The 18,410-nt window shown below is 43.9% G+C and overlaps 1 protein-coding gene across 1 annotated transcript in view; it reads left to right on the forward strand.

Annotated features, from left to right (window-relative positions):
- The window catches only part of LOC119186919 (uncharacterized), a 70,235-nt gene extending 64,631 nt beyond the window's left edge, over window positions 1–5,604 (forward strand). The window contains exons 2-5 of the mRNA XM_075883263.1: window positions 189–443; window positions 3,842–3,892; window positions 5,159–5,384; window positions 5,495–5,604. Of these exons, the coding sequence (XP_075739378.1) occupies window positions 189–443; window positions 3,842–3,892; window positions 5,159–5,384; window positions 5,495–5,604 (642 nt within the window). The remainder of the gene's footprint in view (window positions 1–188; window positions 444–3,841; window positions 3,893–5,158; window positions 5,385–5,494) is intronic.
- The last annotated feature ends 12,806 nt before the right edge of the window (window positions 5,605–18,410 follow it).

Here is an 18,410-nt window from a genome sequence, read left to right on the forward strand (position 1 = left end):
ATTAAGCGTGTTTGAGTTAATGAGATTTCACTGTATTGCACCAAAAACAAAGCGACAAAAGCATATTGGAGTGAGTTTAGACAAGTTAGATACAATTATAAAACTGACAAAAAACAAATTTGATTCAACATGCAAAAAGAAAGCTGTATGCTTCAAAAGTGTAATACAGATTTTTTTTGCATTTTCAGGCAAGGCCGTTGCAGTTCATGCAGCCATCGCTACACGCATCGCCACCGTCGCCACCACCACCGTCACCACCACCACTATGGCCGTGCTCGCCATTGTCTCCACAAGGGTGGTCAGCAACGCAGCCTTTGCCACCGCCGCAGCGCTTACTGCTACCAGAGCCTCCGTCGCCTTCTTCAGAGCAGCCACGCCCATTGATGCTACCGGTACCACACCCTGGAACTACTTCAAGTGGTTCTCAAGAACCTACCAGCCAGGTGTGTACTTTATAATTGAAATGGCTGTTTCTTTGTTTTTTTTTCAATCTGATTTAGGGGTTATATTGTGAGGCTAGCCTCCTGTACCTTTTCAGTTTGTTTATTTAATCAATATACATCTAGTCATTTTTAGAGGTATGCAGACAAGTATTTTAAACTTGAGCAAATGCAGTGTGACCATCTGTCAATGTTGAATCGCACTGGTTGAGCAGGATAAAAATTTTCTCGCCGGGTTCTCCTGGTCAATTCGAAGCAATTTCCCGCTTTCTACTGGCAGATTCAGAGCAAACCACTCCGCAATGGGGCTTCCATGTTGTTTCATCTGGCAAAGGTAGACTTTTCTGGAACTCCGGCAATGCGGGGCTGTCATTTTTGGTACGATCGGGGAATAAGGTTGTCTTTAACGTTTTTTTGAGGTGGTGTCTCATCATCCTATGGATTTCTCTACAATCTAAAAATGGCATCGTTTGACTTTGCTGGATGAACTGACGGTAAAGTTTTGACAGTTGTAGCAGCAGCGACCACAAACCGTGTGTGGAAGTGATTTTTTAAAAAAAGTTGCCTGACCGGCTGTGCAGATGCCCGAATATTATCGGCTACGTCGAAAAAGTTCAGGAGCCGGTTTAAGTGTCGTATGCATAAACAGCTTCTGGACACCTCATGCACAGCATTCATGTGTTCCAGTGGTAGATTTGGCTTGCTGTAAGACGTTTTTAGATACAGTCAGTTGGGTAAGCACGCGCTGCCGCAGCCGCGAGGACTGCCCCCTCTTGTATCCCGCGGAGGCGGCGCTGCTGTCGCTTTGAGATTGGTGAAGGAGCGTCATCTGCTACCTCTGCATGTGAAATAGCAGAAAATTAGTTTCCAAATGGCGACAACAGAGGAGAGGATGCGGCGGAAGGGCGACCTAGAAAACCAAAACGCACGGGAAGGAGGCAGGTTGGGTAGCTTGCTTGATAGGTCCGCGAAACTCGCACGTAGAAAAATTTGGAAAGAGTGGCTGTGCGCGCAGAAGTCAAAGCATGGCCGCCTGGATCAGTGCGCGGGGGTGTTCGAACAATTGGCGGCTGTGGTCAAAAAATCTTTTTGTTGCGCCGGCGAGTCACAAACTTCGATATTTCGTGATTCGTCCCGCGCAAATTAACAGCCGTTTTCGCGCTTCCGAACGTGCGCGGAAGGCATGCCGAGTCGAGTGCGAAGCGAGCGAGAGAACAAGTCCTTAACACGAAACGAACCACAAATTATCAGAGTAGGTGGGGTAGCGTACACCCGTGCACTAGACGCAGACTATCGGATACAGTCGGTGGCCGACGATGTTGGCAAATGGTCTGGTCACTCCAGGCCGGCGATGCCAACGACAGTACCAGCGAATGAAAACAGGGTAGATGGCCGACCGGTCTTCGAAAGATCGGTGGCAGTGTGAAAACGCGGGCCTCGTCTGGCGATGCGGGGCGCTCAGAGTAGCGGGGGGGACAAAGGACGGAGGGGTGCATAACAAAAAGCAGTCGGCACTTTCCTTTCTTCATGGGTTGGGGAGCAGCAACTAGAGGGTCGCGGTGGTAGGGTCAGCAATTAACAATAAGAATGTATGGGCACCTCGCCGATGCCTGATCGGGGGTCGAAACTGGCTTTCCGGGAAGTCGGGAGACCGCTGACTGTTCGCTGTAACCGATCAGCGGCGCTCGGAGACGTTCGTTGTAAGTGCGATTTTGTGCCATTGAACCAATATATATTTTCATGGTCACGCGGATATTGTTCGTTTGAAGCGAAAGTTCGTTTTAAGTGGGGTCGTTATATGTGAGATCGACTGTACTACTTAGTGATAAATAAGCTTCGGGCCTGTATCTAAGAAATGTATGATTATTTATGTATGTTTTGACCATTACCTGCAAGACTTTTCATGGAATAACAGCTGTTCAGTCCTTGAGAACTGCAGGGTAATTTGGGGGTTTGAAGAAGTACTGCTGATCACAAGTGTTTTCCTCATAGGCATAGCCACTGTACAGCCCGGCGCTCTGAAGGTCGGCATGTTTACTGTGTTAAACTGCTAATTCACTCAAGCTTGCTTGATTGTTGTGTACCTTGTTAAATACGATTTTCCTGACAGAAATCTAACCTTCAAGCTCCCGCCTCTGTAATCTGAGCAAGCAAACTAATAGGAAAAAACAAATTCAACGCTGCCGCGGGAAGCCAGCGGTAGCTCGTTCTCAAGGCTACTTTAGCACCACGCCCCTCGGAGCGTGTACGAGTCGGTGCCGCCTCCATAGTGGGCTTTCCCAACTGACAGTACCTAAAAACGGTGTAAGCCGTGTGCTCGCTTCAAGACTTGGGCGGCTGTTCCAGATCTCTCAGTCGAATTCTACATAATAATAGTTGTACACGTAGCTTTACTCACCATAAAACCTAAATGTAAATTTACAAAGATTTTTAAGCTAATTGCATATGCTTTTTGCATGAATAAACATTCTTGACAAGCTAGTTTTAGGAGATGAAATTCAACTGTGTGAAGTAAGTCCTATATTTTAATCACTGTAAAGTAGGATGTCATTCTGCCATAGTTGAGGTATGTTTAGGGGTAAGGAAGTTGTAAATATGGGCGAACTTTGCACAATTATTATTTTTGAACATTTTATAATAACTCGGTTCATACAAAAGCTAGTATGAATACCGTTATGATTAAGTGATAACAAGTAAGATGCAAGTAGTATGAAGTTAGCCTAGACAAGGCGAGCAGCATTAGAGTAAAAAGATCTCTTGGGAAATATGTGTATGCCCCGATTCTGAATGTTGTGTATTGACAAAAGATAATTGTTATGCATATTTGCCAATGTAATAATGCCATAGGTGATTTGACTGTTTATGAAAGCAGAACAACAATAAGGCATCATAGGAGATAAATAAACAAGATTTAATGAGGGCTCGTACACCGAAGGCAGTTTTTTGTTTACCATAAGCAATATGATGGGTAAACTTCACGTTAGGCTCAATTTTTTGGCCTAGAAAAGACACCAAATTGCAGGAATTAAACTATGGTAGTCAATTAAAAGGGAGCTTTGTTTTAGAAACTGTATAAACCATGAACTTAGTTTTAAGTGGGATTAAAATTAGGTTGTTTCAAAAACACTATGTAGAACACTGATCAGTTCGTTGTGCAGCTCAGTGATTGGGCTTTTAACAATTTATGGAGCATAAGCTGGAAAAACAATAGGGATAAAAGTTTCAGCAGCTGTTATTGGGCTGAACAAAGCACAAATAAGGACTGATAGTTATGTTGTGTCTGAAAATAAAAAAAAAGTTTTGGAAATGATGCTTAACTTTCATAGCTGGAAGCCATGCTGGCATATGTGTGCCTAATATTTTTTACAGCTGATCGAATTTTCCTTTGTTCTGCCTTTTAGGGTATGGGCTCCAGTGATGAACTGCCGCTGTTTTCCCAGGTGGACAATCAAGTAAGTAGCTTTACAGTAGCTTGGATGGTTAGGCGAGTTGGTATTCGTTCATCTTTTAAATGAATAAGGGCACGTACACACACTTGAACACCGCCTATGTTGTGTGGATTTTCTTTTTCTAGTGTCTGTCTCTGTGTACATGCCTTTATTCAGTTGAACGATGAAGTAGCTCTACTTTTTCTAAATTAATGTTTATTCAGTGCAATACTTTCACTACTGGGTTGAATACATTGTTATGCAACTTGCATTGCACTTTCACTTCTTTGTATGTCTATGCCTAGCTTATTCATCTACTACGGATAATTTTGCAAATTATGAACTGGACTGGTGCATTTAGAGATTAAGGAGGTTAATTCACGAATGACCAGTGCAATCTAATGCATTACCCTTTTTTGGAATGTCACGGCATTCGACGGCATTCAGTACAAGCTTTATAAATATTTTTGTGACAAGTCTTAAAGTCAGAATAAAGGGGAATGAATTTTTGATTCCTGAGTCTTTTTGATTCCTGAGTGCCTCATTATTGGACTTGACAAAAGAAATTTTCATCTGCAATGTGCCAGAGCACTTTTTGTCAGTGCCAGCTCTAAGTGCCTTTTCGGGTGTCTGGTGGTCTCTTCTACTTTAGTGGAATATTATGGACTCAACATTACTAACAACTGTAACACAACTGTAAAATATGTTATGTAGTTGTTAACTTACCTTACACACATATCTATAGCACTCTAAATTGTAAATATGCTTCTTTTTAAAATGTCTTACAGTTTCTCACAAACTGTTCAGGTGAGAATTAAAGACAGCAATGATGTATGTGATTTGCTTTTCATTGATCATTGAAAGGAATGCTTTTTTGATTCGCTGGAGCCACATTAGTGTAAAATTTCTAAATAGAAATTGTGTTGATGTTTTTTCTAACTTACTATGCCACCCCACTTTTTGCCCAGTCTTTTAGTATATAAAAATTAATGATTCTCCTTGTGAAGGCTGGTGTAGTATTGCCATTAATGAGCAATATATGCATCTGTAGATTTACATACATTCTGTGAACTGTACTTGCTTTAGAAAAAGAATATTTGGATAACGTTTAGTATGCCAGTGTTATACAAGTTGGCATGCAGTTGCAGAAGTGAAATGTAAGATTCATCAGAACTATTTGAATACATACGAGCAAAACATTACTCGCAGAACCAAAGAGCGCAACTAACATTTTCAAAAACAAGATATCTCTTGAGTCTTTTATTATAATTCCACATTTTTTTAGCGCAGATTCACCTAGAAAACGGCATATTTCTGGAGCAGGAAAAATGGGCATGGCTGCTTTCGCGTCCGAGGGACAGCTTGTTCTGTAAGGAGGCGACCAAGTTTCTGTGGGGTGTGAGTGCTCTCCACAAGAGGAGCATCACAGGAGCCCCTTATCGGCGCTACGTGCGCTCGGGAAACCAGGCACCACCCAGAAGGGCACTCACGCCTAAGAAATTGGAGGCAGTCGGAAGTAAGTGTTACATGCTTAGTATATTTTGCTGAATTTAGGGACAATAAAATTTATCAACTATACGAACCAGTAAGTTCCTAATTGCTACATATTCCTGCTCATTTTTACAGATGCCTTCAGCAAGTACATTGCTGAGAGACCAAGTGAAGTGGCAGCCATTGAGAGGCTAAGAAAAATGAACAGATTCATTGCTGAAATGTTGAACGACCTAAATAAATGAGTCGTCCAAACATTACTCTAGCCTTATTGTGTTTATTTGATATCATTGCAGCGTACCTACATTACATTGTTTATTTTACTGGGTGCTTCATGAACTGGCATGCCTTTCTTAATACATTCTTTTACTGCATGTTAATTTTGACCCAAATAGCTAATCCAACCCATATCACCTGCATAACCTGTAATACCCATATATTCGTTACACTTATACCACCTATATGAGCCGTACCACCTGTATGACCCGCACCACCCCTATGACCCGTACCACCCGTATGACCCGTACCACCCGTATGACCCGTACCACCTGTATGACCCGTAACACTTGTATGCCCCGTATCCAATAACATCGTATGGGCAGGTCCTGTACATGTAGGAATTTTCAGTAGCGGGTTTGAGAAACGAGTGAAAACATCTTGAAAGAACCGAGGTTCAATCTGTGTTTGCGGGAACGTCACAGTATATATTTAATTTACTTGGGCCGAAAACATACCTGGGAGGTGGTGCGATATGTATATTTAGTAACTAAGCTGCTGGTGGGCCACCCTGGTTGGCTATACGGCCAACCAGGTTATGCAATCTGTCTTCACCGCGCCAAAGCAGGAACGGGAAAGAGCGTGGCCTTGTTGTGACGGTAATGGATGCAATATCCCCCACGGTACTTCTTGCCGCCTGTAGCACATACGCCTGCTTTACGTTGTGTTGAGCTTCCGAAGAGTTCGGTCTGTCTTGTCGGTAGACGGACGGCGGTGTGGCTCTTGATAATCGGTTCTCGGCATTCAGTTGACAACTAATCGATTATACCGCCAAGCAAGCCCATTCCGCGAAGATACTATGCAATGTCTTTTAACTACTCACCTGCCGCTTCGGAAATTTTGAAGCTTTTGCGACTTATCAAACAGGGCGCAACATCTAATTTGAGTTCACCACCCCACGTCATATGGTCACGTGGTTGCCAATACAGACCCGGAAAAAGGCTATAAATTGCCAACACCAATGCAAAAAAATTAACTTTATAGAAAATAATACAAACTCCAGAAACAACAACTATATAATCCCTATAGTTCACCTATTATTGCGCCTTCAATAATTCAATTTTGTGGCAGCACTGCAACACCTTTCAATTAGCACTCTAACAAACTAGCCCTAATAGCCGCTCTTCGTAGCGACAAAATCTTTCGGAGACATCTGGCTAATACGCTAGGCAAGAGAAGACTCCACCACCACGGCGATCACTCAACAGCTAAGACAATATTTAGGTTGTACGCACTTCTGCTGATTTTTGGACACGTGACGCTGCTTGAAGAAAGGATCTAAAACAGAGCCACTACATACGTAATAATAACATTTCCGCAAGATTTTCAGAGGAGGATTGCCTATGCGAACAAGGCGGTGAGATTGCAAGCTCGAAGGCACATATTTCAGCCAGAAAACAAAAGTGATTCGTAATCCCAGAACAGTGTTCGCGCGAGCCCTCATAAGGCAGGAGCACTTCTTTGGAGCAAGAGTAATGTCCTTGTAATGTGCATCATGAAGCAATTAAAAGTATGTTAAAATTGGTCGTCATTTAGCAGGCTTTTATTCATTTTACCTGAAAAGCATTCCTTAGTTCACCCTACCACGAGCACATACTTCGTCAAATACACTGCCATGGCTACGCCCTGCTTGAACGTTTTGATACACTACAAGTGAAGGCTGCACATTAGTCGTCTTCAGGTGAAGTGTGAGGTTCTAGTTAGGGGGTTACCCAATATTCTTTCTCGCAGATTATCCATCGTTTACTATGCTGTCTGGGATAGGTTTCTGCTCTCCCATAGTATGAAGTACCAAGTACTCTAAATTGTTTAACCCTTCTAAATACATTTACTCTGCAGAATCAACTTCGGCTCACTTATAGAAGTGAAATGTGTGTTTCATGTGCATTCCGACTTTTTTTCAACAATAGCAGAATAACCGTGAGGCGAAGATGCCTTCTCAACTTTCAACTGAGATGGCGCTATAGTAGATAGCATGGCGGACGTACCTAAGTGGGAGACCTCGGAAAGTATTACAGCGCGCTCAGATTATTCATGTCTTAAAGCTCAGCAAGGTACTATAAGAAAAGCATTTTTACACCGGCTATATAATAACAGGCACCTCCGAAACACAATTGTGTGTGATAACCTGCAGTGTGCAATATTTTAGCGTATTCTACTTCCCACTTAAACTCGTAAAGCATTCATAAAAAATCAGTGTTGCTTTCTCCACTCGCTACGGTGTCTAGAGCACGGAGCAAGAAGTGGTCTAGAGGTTACGGCGCTTCACTGCCGATCTGAAAATTGCGGCGAAACCTTGCTGCAGCGGCAGTCTTATATGTGATAGTTAAAGTGCTCGAGGCTGGTGTACATATACTTATGTGCACGTGAAGGAACCCGAGATGACCGAAGTTTCTGAAGTCCTTCAATACGGCATCCCAAATATTCATATCACCGTTTTGGGACGTACAAACGTACTTCAAAAATTATTCCTGTATAATGCGTGGGTTTAGCACGTATTGTTTAATGCGTCCCTCATAATCATATGGTGATCTTGGGACATTAAACCCCACATATCAATCAATCATTAGCACATATTGTTTGCATTCGTCAGATAAAACTCGTTCGGACTCCATATCTCATCATATCTGTACACTGTGGGCTTTATATTGCATATTCGGAAAGCCTCGACAAAAACTGCATATCTGTAACACTTTTCAGAATGCTCTTTTCCCGCTCGAGGAACGTCTCTTTTTGAGCACATTAGGCATAACTGCAGCGAAGTTGGCGACAAATGTAGCGTTAACACGGAATTCAAGCACAGGGATCCCTTTGCTCTGTTATTACTCTTTTTTTTCAGCAGGCTTGAATAAGTGTCGAACGGGTTCAGCTTCGTCGGTACAAGTGGCTACTACTCGGCTGCTGATTCAAAAGTCGTGGAGTGAAATCCCGATCGCGGCAGTCGCATTTCGATGAAGGCGCAATGGAAGATTCCCGTGTACTGTGGAATGTCAACGTACGTTAAAGAGCACCAGATAGGTAGAATTTTTGCAGCCCTTCACTAGGACGTCTCTCATAATCATATCGTGGTTCTGAGATGGAAAGCCACCAATATTACTGTCAAGCGCAGCTATTGTTGTGCAGTCGGCCTTCGTATGCTCCGTATTTCTGCGCTTAGGCGTATCATCTGTTCTGCCAAACTATACTGGAACCACTGTGAGGCCACGGACACATTTTCCTGGTCTGCCACCCATCAGTCTAAACGCAGGTATACACTCCCCGCTATGATGATGTATCAATTATAAGGCACGCGAGAAAAATGGATGCAGCCAACGTCAACAAATGTGACCGAGTACTCTCATGGCAAGCACTTGATATATTTTCTTGACAATCATCGCAGTTTGATTATTTTAACTTGACTGATTTTCTTGTTGCTCAAAGCATAGAGAAAGAAGAAGACAAGAGAGGACACTCCGCGAAACCTGGCCTCAGGAAGTGCGTCACGACTACGTAACGATCTAGTGCTCTCACCAAACGTCAGAGGACGCAAGCGCAAAAAAACAGTTATAATCAATGCAACAGAATTGTTTTCACAAAATAATAATTATACGCCCAAATTCGGTATGTTCTTTATACATAAAAACAATTTATTCAACACACCTTACGCGATTATTTTTCTTCAGCCATACTGTCATAAACACCATCTACCCAGAGACAAGCCCATGCATTACTGACAGCGAGAAGCTTTCGTCGCTTTCGTCAACGTCGGCTGCGTCGGCGTTTTCGTGCGTGAGATAACAGGTGAGGCACGTTTTCAAGCGAAGCTTATTGAATGACATGTTCTTGGTCTTGTTGGGTCATTTTTTCAGAAAACGGTTACACCTGCGCGAATAAGACACCATGCAACAAACATAGAAAGATGCACTCACACACACACGTTGCGTTTCAAGTGTGCGAGTTTGTTTCTGACGTGGCGTCTCATTCACGCAGTTGTAACCTTTTTCTGAAGCTTGTAAGGACTGGGAGGTTCGCTAAAAAGAAAGTTTGTGGCTCTATGCGGCGGCTAGACGGGAACATTGTGCAACGTATGCAGTATAGCAAAGGCGGCACGGCGTCAAGCCGAGGCGACGCGTGCTGCGTCTGCCACGGACGCGAGCGTCTGTGCGCTGAGCATAGCTGGGGAGCTAGGTCATAGGCTTGGTGGCTCGGTGCAAAATATTGAGAAGCGTTCGCTGGGCCTCGCGTGCTTCACGACGCGTTTCCCGAAGGCTCGGAACACGAATAATTCTTGGTGTGCCGGAGGCAAATCTGGGCTAGCCAAGTGGCCATCATCCTCATTTCTTCGGTAGCCTTGTGCCACTAGTGCAAGCTGCTCACAAATTTTTTTGACGTTTCCAGTATAATTTTACTGCACAAATTTCAACTACGATTTTTCTTCCCAATGTACTGCTGATACTGCGTACGTACGAAGGTGTTCTAAAGTTCCCAGGCCGCGATACCATTGCATTACAAGGGATAGCGGCCTGCAAACTTCTGAAGATCTTTGTACGTGGTCTTGACGTGTATCTTTGTAAGTCAGAGTTTTATGGGTCAGAGATGTATCACTGGTTTTGAATTGTGCATCGATTAGGTAATCATTCAACGGGGTTTGTTGGTACACTTATGGCGTGCACATATCTTTTTCGTAATTTGACAGCGAAGCATCCACTTACTAACATTTTCAGACTGCGCTGATGCCATGCCGTCCGGCGGTCCAAGCTACGGCAGCTACTGCTGTGTATCGTGGTGCTTCAACAATGGCAGAACCCACAAGAAGCCTGGGACGAGTTTCTTCCGCATACCACGGGATGGCAGGTGTGTTGAAGCTTTTGTTTGGTTTGCATGTCTTTAGGCTTACTGTTCATACTTGCTCAGTGAGGGTAACAATAAAAAATCACTATTCAAGCACTTCCCCTTTCAGCTAATAGTTCATTGCCAATGCAGGATGAAAGCATGGATGCAGTATGCTGGACGCAATGATCTCCTGAGTAAGCCGGCCAGCCTATTGTACGCAACGTACAGGGTTTGTAGTGACAATTTTACTGCTCAAAGTTTCATGGACCCTGGGCACACAAGGCTTACAAGAATGGCTGTTCCCAGTGTGCAACCAGCTGCACCATGTAAGTGAATGACTGAAACTCAAATATGTGCAATAGCAGCCACTTGTATTGAATCAGTGGTGACAGTTAACCGCGAAGATCTTTGTAGCCGATGGAGAAACCTCACTATAGAAGTAACACTTGGAAAGTCTTAAATTTTGTGAAGTGTGGCGCTATTACCTTCCTAACAGCAGCTTTACATTTCTGTTGTTTTTTGATGCTCTTGACCTACGCTACTTGTTTTGAAAGACTTTAAAGGGCTATTTCACGTTATCTTCAAGCCTGAGTGCACATGTACATATACCTTTCATCGGTGAAAGCTGGCACTGTTGATGATTCCAAGAATCACAAATTACTTGTTTCCTAGTTGGTGCCTTCTCTTTTCTTCCACGTTTGACCAATTTATGCGTTTGAAAGAGCTGTTTAAGTTTCCCCATGCTACAAGCTTTGTAACTTGTACCAACTGCACATATATGCTCATTCTCTGAGCGTCGCTTCAAATAGTGACTGTGACATGACTGCAGAAGCTGCACTGCAAGGTTCGGATGAGCTTCAGTTTGTGTTATTTTAAGCGTCTTACTGGCACATTGTCGTAATTTCATTTCTTCAGGACCTGCGGTAGAGGCTTCAAAAAGCGGCTCCCACACATTGAAGAGCCCCGATGAGCAGGGTGCGTTCAGTGTCGCGATTTCTTTTTTTTTACCCAAACTTACTGTTGACCAAACCTCTGCAGGTGGCAGCTCCCTTGTAGCTGGTGAAAGAATTTCTGCTGACTTCGTCTTGCCGGAGAAAACCTTAACCAGTCGTTCAGCTGTCAAAAAAGGAACTTGTGTGACCGGTAAGTTGTATGTTCACTTCAACACCAGAGTGGATTGATATAGAGACTTCCGCAGGCTGCTCGCAAGATTGTTCCGACAGCACTGTCCGAGGCACTGAACAAGCTTCACAAGATCCTCCAGAAGATGTCTCTGCCAACAGCTCCACGCCTGAGTGCCCTAGAGAAATTGGTGACTATGCTTTTATTGCAGCTGTTTTTAATGTGCTATTTTATGTTTAGGACATTCTGACGAAACTAATTGATTGATTTATATGTGGGCTTTAACGTTCCAAAACCACTATATGATTATGAGAGACGCCGTAGTGGAGGGCTCCGGAAATTTAGACCACCTGGGGTTCTTTAACGTGCACCCAAATCTGAGCACACGGGCCTACAACATTTCCGCCTCCATCGGAAATACAGCCGCCGCAGCCGGGATTCGAACCCGCGCCCTGCGGGTCAGCAGCCGAGTACCATTCTGACGAAACTATCCTCAAAAGGACACTACGTGTGCACTTACAAAATGTAAGAGTGGGCTCACAGTGATGTTCATTTTTTTGTGCATTGTCCACATTGTGAATGGTTTGTTTTTAGGTAGTGGAATCGAAAACTTTGCTCCACAGAAAGTTGTGCACCTTGGGTCTGAAAGAGCGAGGAAAGTGCTCGTATAGGATTAGTTGTTCTTTGCTTTTACATCCATTTTTTGTTTATTGCAGTGCGTTCCTGTGCGCCAGCGACAATGTCTCCATCAATGAAGTACAAGCAAACCATAAAACATCTGCAGGCCAAAGTAGCAGCACAGCGGACCCACCAGTATTTCGCAATGCTCAAAGCGTACCACGTCCCCAGCAAACTTTTTGGGAATCTCACTGTGCCATCAGAAGCAGCTTTTGCATACGTACAACAACTTGAATCTCACTTTCTTGCCATGATTGAGGCCACTGCACATCACCTGAAAGTGAGCGATGTTTTGTATCACCATCTGTCAAGTGTTTTCGATTTTCATTTCTGCTCTGCTGGGTGTCGCGCGAAGTTTCTGAAAATGTTTTGCCGGGTTCGTTTATGTTGGCATGTGCGTTTTGTGAACCGAAACTTAGATAGGGTTAGGTTCTAGTCTTCAATCTCAGGCATACAGCTTGACAAGTTCAAAGGTTAGCAATTAGCGGCGGGTTTACACTAAAGTATTCGAGTTGAGCCAAATCCTGCAATAGCTTTGTTATGTTGTTACTTCGTTACAGCAGACTTCATTATGGTCTTATATGCTTATATTCAGTTCAACTGGACTAACCACTCCTTCGTTGCATACATTGTTTAGGATATCGCTATGAGGAGTAGGGACACTGTATATTCGCTCGAAGTGATTTGCATAAACTTAAAAAGAAAGTTGGGTATCCTGTCTGTATTTTTGTAGCAAATGCGGGCGAACTGTACACTTTACTGTAGGTCGCTTGGTCACTGTGTATGCTTTATCTCTCCAGCTCAAGTAATATATCAATAACAAAACCGCTTGTTGAAATGTCTTCGAGCGGGTAAGGAACACAGTATGAAGCGGGCACGGTTCACGTTATCACGCTTTTCGTATTTTAGCTTCTTATCAACCTCCTCATCTCCCCCATCAAAATTTTCAAAAGAATACCCAAACTTGTAGCGTTTGATGGGGCGGCGGACGCTGCCATTTTATTTTTATATAGCTTGTGAGTGATAACGTACGATGTAGAGCCTTTGTGAAAAATAATGAGCCAAAGTGGTTTCCTTCTGCTATTTATTAGCCCTGTAATACCGCTCTCGTAGTACCAATCAAGGTCCACAATTCTGGATAAGTGATGACTACAATCTATTTTAGCTCGCAAGCGTCACAGCAACACCCAGACGCAAATCGCTTGGGGTCTTAAGTTTTTGATGAAGGCGACGCATAAGAAGAGCCACGAGACCTGCCAGTGTTGTAGCATAAATTTTGTCTATCACGTAGTGAGCTGCAAAGCCTTACCTTTCTGAGGACAAGCAGGCATCAAGTCTGCTTTTTTTCATTTTGGACTAGCTGTTCTTAAGCACAGCCAGCACATTGCACCTTTGCCTTTCTGCTATATTGTGTCGTGTGGTTTCTGTGCGCTCTTTTTTTCTATGCATTATTTCGGTTAACCCCAGGCGTGATTCGCGACTTCATTGCTGTGTATATGTCACTTCTTCCTTCTTCATCAGCATTGTGCGCTGTGTTTTTGCCATAGATCCTTACTTACCCACTGGCCCGGTGTGTCATACTTCACCAGCTTCTCGGCTTCTGCCAACTCTAGCGATGTGTGCGTTGTCTGTGTTCTCTGTGTATCTGTTACAATTTATTTGTAATACGAGATGCATTTGTTGTCTACCTTTGTCATAATGTGCTTTTTATATTCTAAGACTCTATTTTGCCTTTGAATAAAACATTGCGGATACTCTGTCTCTTTGACTGATATATACATTGATCACTTGTTCCAAAAGAAAAACACAAGCGCGATGAATAAAACCGTAGTGAATTATCATTACCTGTATCTCTATTCATTATACCTTAATCGAAATAAAAATTACGTCACGACCAATTCGCACGAACCACTGAACAAAACAAAACAGGGAATCGCTAAATCAAAACGACCTACAAAAACTATCCATTTGGGCGATGAAAATTGGTCTGAAATTATGAACTTTCGTCATAGCCAAACGTCGGTTACGCAAAGTAATTCGAAATTTGCGCCAGTGCAACCGAAACAGGACGCGCACGCCACTTACTCTGACCAACCACCAGGTGTGCTAGGGTCGATTGGGCCGCTGGGGTCTACGGGAGTGTCCACGCTTAACCTTTTTTTTATTTCTACATGCTCAAAGGTTGTGTAACTATGCTGAAGTACATGGTTCGAACATAGCGCCTTTGTGTTGCTTTCGTACCATGTTATCCCACCTGTTTGCGCTTTAATATTCTGCCGTTTATTCATATTGGGTTCTTTTTAGCCACCCTTCATTCTCCTATTTTTCATTTTAAGTTATTGCGCACTGAAAACTTCATTACCCACTGTTTATAAAAATGGGTTCAATCGTGAGAAAAACGTTACTTGTAAGACGGGAAAACGAGAAACAAATACATGCCGTTCCACAGTATCACAAGGCGCATGTTTTCCTAAAAGAGTCCTAACAGATTCTTAGTGCGGGCAGCATGTTGACTGTGCAGGGTGGTTCGTGAGCGTTTTCTGCGCTTTCATAGCGGTGAATGCAAGGCCGATTGGAATAAGCATCTAAATACGAACTGCGGGACGCCAACAAGAGTGTGGTGCTTTGAGGAATATAGGTACTTTAGTAGAACTTATTGCCCAGCAAAATATCTGAGATATCGAATTTTCGTCTTATTTTCACTGACGCCGTGGTACTTGTACTATTACTCTAACTTGAAACGACGGCCTTCATGATAAGTCCTCTCTGTTATGTTATCACCCTTTCGTTTATTCGTTCGTTGGTTGGCCTTTCTATGCCTGGCACAACGCACCATGGGAGATCGGTCATGAAACGAATGGTATACCTTATCTTTAAACAACATTGCTTTACCAGTCAAATACATTTTAGTTAGAAAGCATTGGCCTTTCTATGCCTGGCACAACGCACCATGGGAGATCGGTAATGAAACGAACGGTATACCTTATCTTTAAACAACATTGCTTTACCAGTCAAATACATTTTAGTTAGAAAGCACACTTTGCATATAGTATTGTGGCAGACATTGTTTTTCTATTTCGGCGCACAACTAGGGTCATTAACTAGTAGTGGTGACCTCCTTGAAAACGAGAAAGTAGTTGTAACACTAGCGTGGCTCAGGGCTTCAGCCACACGAACGCCTTTGATGATGTTTGAAGTTACCTTAATAAATTAAAAATTCGCCTCTAAATGACAGGTCATATATGTATTCTTATAACATAAATTATGAGAATCCAAAAATAATTTTCGTTTTGGGGGATAATGCGGTAACCTATATTCAAAATAGAAACAATACCTTCTGGTCGAAATTGTGAAAAAAAAATTGATCGAGTATTTTTGCAGAGTACATACTGTCCTCTTTGGATACAATAATATATTTCACTTCAAAGACCTCAAAATATATATAACTACTTCTCCTATAATCCTCAGTGGGTGTGAGTGATGATTGACGCATTATAATCATTTCAAACGGTGATGAAATAATAATAAACCACTGTTTTCTTAAACCGCGCTTATGAGTACATAAGTGAATAATGTTTGTGCAGGTAACGGGCTCGTGTTATGCAACACCTTCATACTTGTCACTTTTATACAAGAAATGCGGCTATTCCAGTCTATATTTTTAGCGGCTTTTAGGTGACCGTGAACACAAAGCCAGTGCCATTATTCAGGCACTCCAACGAAGCTACCAGCCACCGCTGCGAGAACTAAACGTGAACGTCCGGGCACTCAGTCCTTTAGCCTACTTTGTTTAACTTGGCTTCGACTAAACTCCCTTCCTTATTAGAATAGATTCTCAATATCTCGCATGCCATCTCTGCCGATGATATTACTATTTGGGCAACGAAAGTATAAGACGGAACCATTTAGGACGCCCACCAGGAAGCTGCATCTGTTATTTAGGACTATGCTTCGGCTTGCAGCCTTAAGTGGTCAGTGGAGAAGTCGTAGTTGTTAGTGGTACACAAGCGGTGCCACAAGACGGCTGATTCTCCTTACAGTTCACTTTGATTTGATGGCCGTATGATCTCCCAGGTGCTTCAACTTCGTATTATAGCCTCTACGTTCAGTATGATGGCAAAGCGTCGCATACTACACACCTTATGGCTCAACAGATAACTCAAATTACACACATGATCCACCGCAACTGGAATCGCAGGAGAAGACTCTGTGAGAAAAATGTTCTCCGCTCAGTACAAGCACTCATTGTCGGCTCCCCTATCAGCTTCCCATTCATAATCTAACACTAGTTCAAACCAAAAAAGTTGGACATCCCTTCACCGTCAGCTGTGAAGACGGCTCTCGGCTCGGCTCGACGCATATCTACGCAACGCTTCCTTCAACTCAGTGTGCCAAACATCGTAACCGAACGGCTCGAAGCCCAGCACAATAGTCAGCTCTAACGGTTCAGGCAGACTCGTCAGGGCTGCGCCATAATGCCTCGTCCGAGCTACCCTATTTCCGCAACACCCACACAATTACCGCAACATAAACTTGCCGCTACTCTCCATATTCTCATGAAAGTGGCTTTGAATCCGCGCAACTAGAATCCCGTGCGCCACGCCAGTAGTCGACGTGGCCGACGTCAAGCCTTGAGACGCGTTTTTTGTGATGGTACCGCAGATTTACAACTCCTCTGCATCTGCACTGATGCAGCACGCTACCCAGAGAATCCAGTCATGTGTTTAGCCGTCTTAGGTGACACAGACACCATCGTAGTGTCTGCCACACTATGCACTACGAACAGTAGTTCCACAGAAGCAGGAGGTCTCAGTCTAGTCACTGTTCACGCTAAGATATTGTCACATGACTCTCCTGTCACTATAGTGACATAAGCTGCTTACCGCGACTTCACTCAAGGACTTGTGGCTGCACACACACACACAGAGTCCTTCTCTCTCGCCATCGCCCCGTCGCGGTGGTCTAGTGGCTAAGGTCCTCGGCTGCTCACCCACAGGTCGCGGGATCGAATCGCGGCTGCGGCGGCTGCGTTTCCGATGGAGGCAGGAATGTTGTAGGCTTATGTGCTCACACTTGGGTGCGCGTTAAATAAACCCAGATGGTCAAAATTTCCGGAGTCCTTCACTATGGTGCCTCTCATATTCATATGGTGGTTTTGAGACGTTAAACCTCACATATCAATCAATCAAATCTGTCTCGCCATCCGCATTACGCCCGATGCGTATCGTCTGGACTCCTGGGCACGCCTCTCTTCATGATAATGAACGCGTTCTTGTGGTTGCGCGAGGTTTCACCTGCCGGGCACCACTGGAAGAGCTGTCCAACTAAGATAATGCTTAAACACAGCTACTAGACTAAAGCAGGACGCTGGATTACTATGAACAGCGCCCTTATCCATATCCTCATTATTCACTTAACACAGCAAAATACCGCACCCCTTATCGTCGGTGACAGCCGAGCTAGCAGCGATTGATGTCGCCCTTCAGTACGTACAAGAAGGTTTACCAGCATCAAAGGTTGTCATCCTCACCGACTTTCGTGGTGCTCTTAGCAGACTCACCAGCAAGGAGACGAACAGCCGTATTCTGAGCCACATCATTGTATTCATTATTAATATTCTGTCACGTTGGGTATGCCTAGCTGCACAGTGGTTACTTTCGCACGTGGGTATCGCGGGCAATGAAGAAGCGGATCGCCTTGCTTCGTCATGCAACCATGATGACTGTGACTGTCCGAGAATTCTATGGACGATGGACAACGCTCGTATGCTATTACGCTGATACCTTCTAAAGCAGCACCCAGACTAGCGTGTGGCGAATGGATCGTTCCCTCCCCGTGTTCGTGGCCATGGCTTGTCTCGTAGTTCCTGAGCGCTGTTGTGCAAACTCAGAGTGGGCTCTGTGCTGGTGCGTGAACGATTACACCGTCAAGGGCGTGTGGACAGCCTGTTGTGCGCAGCTTGTGGCTCCTGCGAAACACTTGAGCATCTATCCTGTCCCGCACTTTCTACGCAGCGGTCTTTGCTGAATAAGGAATATAAATTCCTAGTACTGAAGTGCGCGACCCTAGACAACTAACTCTTACGGAGTAGTAGTGCTTTCTGACGCGACCAGGCCCACCGAGCTCTCCTTACATTTATGAACCAAATGGACCTGGCCACCCG

This window comes from Rhipicephalus microplus, unplaced genomic scaffold (assembly GCF_043290135.1).
Source record: "Rhipicephalus microplus isolate Deutch F79 unplaced genomic scaffold, USDA_Rmic scaffold_15, whole genome shotgun sequence".
In the NCBI taxonomy this organism is placed as follows: domain Eukaryota; kingdom Metazoa; phylum Arthropoda; class Arachnida; order Ixodida; family Ixodidae; genus Rhipicephalus; species Rhipicephalus microplus.